General features: G+C 32.6%; 1 protein-coding gene across 1 annotated transcript; it reads left to right on the top strand.

Moving 5' to 3' along the window:
- The first annotated feature begins 3,950 nt into the window (after positions 1–3,950).
- Positions 3,951–6,016, top strand: LOC120187951 (transcription factor MYB63-like). The gene is made up of 3 exons (XM_039191533.1): positions 3,951–4,143; positions 4,990–5,119; positions 5,214–6,016. The coding sequence occupies exons 1-3, from the start codon at positions 4,005–4,007 to the stop codon at positions 5,632–5,634; spliced, it is 690 nt and encodes a 229-aa protein (XP_039047464.1). The 5' UTR covers positions 3,951–4,004; the 3' UTR covers positions 5,635–6,016.
- The last annotated feature ends 1,540 nt before the right edge of the window (positions 6,017–7,556 follow it).

Raw genomic sequence — 7,556 nt, 5'->3', positions numbered from 1 at the left:
AGCGCTAAATGATTCAAATACTAAATGATTCAGAGGTTCTGTATGAATTAGCTCTGAATGTGACATGTTGTTTGATAATGGCTCTGAATCATTCAGAATGTACTTCTGTGCTAAATCATTCAGCATTGTTTTGCTGAAGGTGCGAAACAAACGCGCTGAATACTGAACGGTTCATCATTCAACGCTGAATGATTCCATTAAGAGGTAAATAAACAACCCCTGAATTTTTTTATTTAAATAACTAATAGTGAAGTACTAACAGATACTTTTCTTTTCTATTAATGTTATTATATTTAAATTTTAAAATGAATTTTCATAATCGAATTTACATGAAGATACATTCTAAATTATATTAGTTATAAGTATTTGTCGCGACCGTCTTTCAGGTGGGCCTGGACTTGGGCTTCGACTTGAATGAAATGGTTAGAGTCGCCACCAATCATTTTTAAAAAAATATTTAGGCTGATCGGACACCATCTTATCTTATTTGCGTTTTACCAGAAATGTGTCAGGTTCGAGAGTCGGTTACAGTCAAAGAAGGATTAGCGTCTTAAACTGCCCTTTCGGTACTATTTAATTTGTCGGTTGTATTAATTACAAAAATTAAAATTTAAAAATTCGATCATAATTATTTACTTTTTACTTGGTTAAAATTCCCCTAAAAAGTCAAAAATGTTAGAAATATTAATAATAATAATAAACATTAAATAATCATTTACAACATATGGTGGCAAGAACTATAATCATTTAAACCAAATGTGAATCAAATCAAGCAACAGAGTGCAGTTATCTTCTTCATTCAATAAAACCCTAAAATCAGAAGTTCAAAATTTGATAGTGTACTCATTTAAGAGTCTATTGTTTGTTGACCCATATGGTGATTTGTTATTCTGGTAACAAAAAGACCAAGATCATGATAACAGAAAACAAATTAAAACAAATAACCTGGTTCTTAAACTAAAATAGGAAAACATTGTTGGAGATATAAAATTTCCGACCCGAATGACCAAATATACCTTTTTTGTTGAATCTAACGCATACTGGTTTCGATAATTGATCTGCTAGAGCCCAGAACACTGATAGTAGATCACAAAGGAAACTTGATCGGATTCATTCAAGCCAAGCAAACTGACATAAGTACTAGTGATAGGAGATGCATATTTTTGTCAGCCATTAATTCACACATGGAAAGGCGGTAATACGACTATCACATGTGACCACAACTAATACCGCCACTACATTATCCGATAATGTTCCAAATTGGTACGTAAAACAATCCTACAAACTAAATTCTATAGAGACTGAATAGGATAGTTATGTTGTCTTCGTCTTTCTCGCATCTATGTGAGCCATAATTCCGATGTTGCGATAATCTTTCAAAGGTACGGCACGCTTCGACTCATCAGTGTCCATAGCAAAGACAGATAAGCTCCTTTGCTTCCCCTTTTGGCGACGTGAAATGGGAAGTCTAGAGCCAATTCGAACACTTCCCAAGAAATGAGAGAGTGAAGAGGAAATTGAAGAAGAAGCTCGAGGGCGAAAACCCAGAAAACGGGTCGAAGAAGATAAAGGGGTTGGCCTCCTTTGAGACCCATTTAGATTACAAAACGTTGAACCCGAAACTCTAAGCAGCGTCTCTGCCGCCATTTTCTTGGTCCTTGCGAATTCTCTGTTCCCTTTTTTACTGAATGCCTGCCTCATTTATAGTTGAATGTGGCTTTGTTTTTTGTGATTTGTAGTGTGTTTAGTGGAGTAGGTGATTTTTTAGTGGTGGGGTAGTGAAAATGGTTGAGATACGTGGGGGTTGGAGTTGAATGGGTTGAGTGCTGGGTTTGGGTCGGATCCGGATCCAGGTCTTGCAACTGGGTCTTGGGTGTGTACTGCTGGGCTTGTAACTGGGCTGGGAGTAGGCCTGCAAAATGTAATTTAATTTAATTAATAATAATAATAATAATAATAGTATATTTTTTTGATCCGGACAAAAACGAGTATCTACCTGCAAAATGTAATTTAATTTTATTAATAATAATAATAATAATAATAATAGTATATTTTTTTGATCCGGACAAAAACGAGTATCTACAATATTTAAAATTAAATTTAAATAAAAATTAAACAAATAAACTTGAGACTCAACTCAATAAAATTTAAATAAAATCTAAATTATAAAATAATACTCATCAACTTGAATAACATAAATATTTTTTACTCGACTTAACTTAACAATATCAATACTCACTCCTAACTCCCATTAGGATCCCATTTTGAAGGAAGAGGCAGACCCAACACAAATATGACACTTAAGTTTTATTTTAGAAAAAATGATCACAATAATTTATTAGTCATTTTGGTTTAATTAAAAATATATTATTTATATTTAATTTCGATATATTTTAGATTAACTCTGAATTTTTATTTTATTATTTAAATAACTAATAATAAAGTACTAAAAGATACTTCTATTTTCTATTTATGTTATTATATTTAAACTTTAAAATGAATTTTTGATAATCAAATTTAATTCTATTATTTACTTTGAATTAGAAACGATGATTTTTTTTAACCAAATTCATATATCCTATCTAGAGATTGAGCTTGTTAGGTTTAGCAGGTAATCTTGCCTTTTAATAGGGTCTACAGCTAGAGATGGATAGATTGATATATATTAGAGGCGCAGTTGCATTATCTGAAAATTTTAAATTTTATATAATTTAAATATTTTTATATATCTTATATCGATAATCTAATTCTATACTCTCTATATTTTTAATATAATCTTTTAAATTCACACCTCTTAAAAAAATTATACATTTATCTCTATCTACAACCATCTCTTTTGTTTATATTAATTTTATTTGACACATTCATTGTATGTGCATGTACAAGTTTATCATTTTAATATATAATAAAATAATTTTATTTTTTAACATGTGCTAAAACAATGCTATGCGGCGTATTTTATTTGACATCATTCATGCAGAATCAAAAAATTATCTTAATAATCAACATTCTCTATAACAAGTGGTTAAAAATTATGGTTATTAACACATCTCATTCTTATTTAGGTTATAAGTTCAATATCTACTAAAAACAAAATTCCCTTCTCCTCTTTTAGGTAGTAATTATTCAAGAAAAAAATATTCCCCACTAAGCAGTTGGAATAATTTTATAATCCAGCCTAGCACTTATAAATTTATTATGATGTATCGTCAAGTTGGTTCAAGTGATAAGTAATTTGATACCGCTTAAGCATATTTCGAGTTTGAGTTATTGTGTATGCAAAATAGTCCGAGTTGGAGATTCACCCAAGAAAAAAATTATTATGATGCATTTATCATAATTTTTGCTCCCAAAAAATTTAAAATTCATGTATATTTTAAATATTCTTTATATTCTTTATTGATGATCCAATTTCGTATTCTTTATAATTTTAATATAAAATTTTAAGTTTGAATCTCTTAACATAAAATTACGCCTCTATTTTTTTTTTGTTAACAACAACCTCATTAATTTAACAAAATTTCCAATCCAATCCTCTAAAAGCAGCTTGAATAGGCAATAAATCCTATTATCTTTACATACCAAAAAAGAGAGTAGACGCAACACAAAACTGGACATGCCATAATTGGACACTACACATTCAAGCGTCATTATATCTTTATATTTGGATCAAATCAAATAGAGTTTATGCATTCATAGTAATGGTAAGAGATGTCAACTGTTGGTAAGAGATGTCAACTGTTGGTTAACTATGGTAGGGTTCTTCACATATTTATTGTTACTTTGAAATTGATATTTAAAAATCGTATATGTTGCGATAGATTTGTATCCGTTCGATATTTTTATCACGTCGATAGAAAAATATTTAAATTGAATTACTCCTACAATCCTTGTTTGTCAATATATATAGACACACCACACAGGTGTGCAAGTATAAAGAGAGTCTTGGTTGTGATTGAAAAATCTGATATGTGAGTGGTGGAGACGGAAGGAAGTTAGTTTATATGGGGAATGGAAGAGCTCCTTGTTGTGATAAGGACAAAGTGAAGAGAGGTCCATGGAGTCCCCAAGAGGACTTGAGGCTTATCACTTTCATTCAGAAATATGGCCATGAAAACTGGAGAGCTCTCCCTAAACATGCTGGTCAGTCTCTCTTCTTCTCTTTCTCTCATGGCTGCATGCATAGAATCAAACAACATTTCTTCTGCTCGTTTCTTTTGGTAACCGAGTTTATAAATGACCCTTTTGTTCAATTCTGTCAATTTGCCGACTAATCTGCAAATATTTTGCTGTTTGTCTGCAAATCTGAAACGTTTTCTGCAATGAAGAAATTATTCAAATTTACCATGAATTACTTTATTAAATTCATCAATGTTAGCTGAACGAAATGTTTTAACTCTTTCTCCTTGCTTGTGTTTGGTAAGAAACCATGAAGTTTTCCTTGTTTTGTAATGTTTCTACCTAAAATGTTGTGGCAGCTTAACAATTGAGGGCCAACATCAGATTGTCACAACTTTTTTTTTTTCATTTTGTATTAAACATTAAAGAATTATTGAATCGAGAGATGAGTCGAGCAGGGATGCGCATGATCGTATTTCATAAAAATTTCAAATCACCATATAGTTTAAATATTAAGGATCTAATTTCCTATCCTGTAAAATTTTGTAATTTCGAATTTTTTCCCCTAATATCACTTTCTACTTTCACACCCATGACGTAAAATCATGTATTCGTAGCTAGATAGATCATGAAATCACCCTTAGGAGGTGAAAATTTGTGACATCTTAACACAATGATGAAGTTGTTTTGATTTCCCTTTCTGATATAAGCATCCCAACGCGCCAAAGTTATGTCTTATTTTTGATCCATCGTTAGTTGAAATCTGAAGGCAAAAACATTGAATTGTCATCATTGTTTCCGTCACTCTCTCGACAGATAAACACGACAGCTTTCGAGAGTTTGACTTTTTTGTTTTGGATTATGTTGTAGGGCTACTGAGGTGTGGAAAGAGCTGCCGTTTAAGATGGATTAATTATCTGAGACCAAATGTCAAAAGAGGGAACTTCAGCAAAGAGGAAGAAGAAACTATAATAAGGTTACATGAGACTCTGGGAAACAAGTGAGTTTCAACTTTCAAACTAGAAGTAGGCTTTTAATCTTACTTGGTTGTTGGCTTATTGATATCGTACGTTACGATTATATTAATTTCACAGGTGGTCCAAAATTGCTTCACATTTACCAGGAAGAACAGACAATGAGATTAAGAACGTCTGGAACACTCATTTGAAAAAGAGATTGGCTTCAAAGGCCTCCTCATCATGCTCTTCTGTTACATTCTTGTCGTTTTCGTGTGGCGAAAGAAGCATAGAGGCATCCGAGGAGCTAAAAGCTTTGCCAAGTTCTTCAATCTCTTCCAGTAACTCCAACGTCACCGATACCAGTCGAGTTGATACTTTAAATCCCGAAAATCACGGGGGTTCACCGTTCGATGTCATAGGAGTTTATGGTGCAAACAACGCATCAGAGGAGGTGAACAAAGCCGGATATCTCCGATACCGCCGTCGATATCCCGTTGGAGTCGGATTTGGACTTTTGGAACAAGTTGGATACCTTAGGATGGTTCCAGCCCGATGAGATTCGATTGAATGAAGCTGAAAACAATAAGTGGTTGCAGTACTTGGAAATCGAACTTGGCCTGGAAGTAACCAGGGATGAAAACCGGAACAATTTGTCAAACAATGCAGCTGAGCCACTGGTTCCTGAGATGTATGACATGCAACCGAAGCCATAACATGATACGGGGCACATGTCGTTATCACATTGTGGCCCTCATTCATAGCGCACAGTTCTGCTATCCGAATCAAATATATAACAGTAGTAGTTCATAAGGGGCTTTCGTAGTAGTTTTGACTATGCTTTCGTTATGAATTTTGTTGGTTTTCCTAACTTGGTCACTTTAATTAGGCCTTTCTAGATGTATGGTTGATAAAATAAAACATCCATCTGATCATTTTTCTTTTTTTCAAATATTTCTCAATCAAGCGTCTATCGAAATTCGTTTTAAAGATTAAATTTTGATGATGCTTAAAGTAAACAATGTCGATCTAAGATTAAGACTAGACCGAAATTCTAGTAAAGTAAAGAATCAAAATGTCTAAGGTTAAGCCGAATTTCACTACACAGAGATTGATTTTCTGGCTTTCACATTTATAGAACGACCAAGACTTTGAAAATCGATGTGTTTGGTTTGAATTCTGAAATGGATACGAATTGACAATAATTTTATGGTCAGAAGGATTCTAAAATGTGAAAGGGAGCTAATGCAAATCATGCAGGGCAGGAAAGATTCATGATATATATAACGCATATTTGTAGAGGACTGCTTTGAAAAAAATCACAAGACTTTGGTGCCTACATTGATGATCCGGGTTCTGCTGGGGACCCAAAATATTGAAGTCAAATCATTCGGAGGCCATATCCCAGCCACAAATGACTTTAATCATCATGAATTCAAGGGCTCAATCCCTGTAAGCAAATTCAGGGCAAACAAAAATATTTTCAAAGCCTAATTAAAACTCCCCTTGGTTTATTAATGATTGAACCCCAAACTGCTAAACGTGGAAAATTTTGGCAGGTGGCATTTAAGAGATGCCTAATTTCTGACCAAGAGCTCCACAGCAGGTAATATCATTATCATCCACCTCATCGGTTCATCTTCCGGATTTCATCCAATAATAAATATCAGTCGACTTTGCTAGATTTTATGAAATATTTGTTTTTAAAATCTTATGTCCTAACTTAAATTATTATGTCCGTTCTTGAGAGATTATCTTACAATGGTAACACTTGAATCATCTCGAACTAACATAACAATGGACATTCCTACCATTGGGCTTCAAAAACCAGCATTGTCTCATTAGATGGTTTAACCCGATATGCAGATGGTAGCTTGATCAAGAAGAAAATCCCAGACATTATGAACTCATCGAGTAGCTCCAGCGGTAAAATGGAGTATTATTCTTTAAGAGGACCTAAGTTCGAGCAACTGCGTATGTGGAGTGTATATGCATTGTCAAAGCTTTAGAAAAATTCAAAACATATACTACTTTATAATCAATCCAGATTATTTAAAAAATATCGCAACATTGGCAAATCAATTTATCATCCTCAAGATATAATCTCTTTTTATTTAAAGAACTTCATCTTCGATATCATGTTCATAAGTACTGACCATATAGAAACATTTTAACATAATAAGGCGGGACAACATATGATTATTTAAATTAATTATATTAATAGTTAATGATAATACAAACAATATACAGCAACTACATGAATCCTTTGAAAAAGGCAACATTATACAATTAGCTTTTATTTACTTCTAATTAGAGTGTGAAATATATAGATAGATGGACATATCTACTACTTATCTATCTATTTATTTATGTATCTATCTATCTATATATCTATATAGATAGATAGATAGATAGACATATACTGATGATTATAACCTAATAAAAAGATAAATTATATGTTTAATCGTTTAACTTTCAACA

Source organism: Hibiscus syriacus, unplaced genomic scaffold (genome assembly GCF_006381635.1).
Source record: "Hibiscus syriacus cultivar Baekdansim isolate YM2019G1 unplaced genomic scaffold, ASM638163v2 tig00116925_pilon, whole genome shotgun sequence".
NCBI classification, from domain to species: domain Eukaryota; kingdom Viridiplantae; phylum Streptophyta; class Magnoliopsida; order Malvales; family Malvaceae; genus Hibiscus; species Hibiscus syriacus.
This window is presented reverse-complemented; position numbering and strand designations above follow the sequence as displayed.

Excerpts from the sequence above, each read along its gene's own strand:
- LOC120187951 (XM_039191533.1), top strand. The coding sequence starts at position 4,005 with ATGGGGAATGGAAGAGCTCCTTGTTGTGATAAGGACAAAGTGAAGAGA. Across the intron at positions 4,144-4,989 it reads AGCTCTCCCTAAACATGCTG|GGCTACTGAGGTGTGGAAAG; the intron begins GTCAGTCTCTCT and ends ATTATGTTGTAG. Across the intron at positions 5,120-5,213 it reads CATGAGACTCTGGGAAACAA|GTGGTCCAAAATTGCTTCAC; the intron begins GTGAGTTTCAAC and ends TTAATTTCACAG.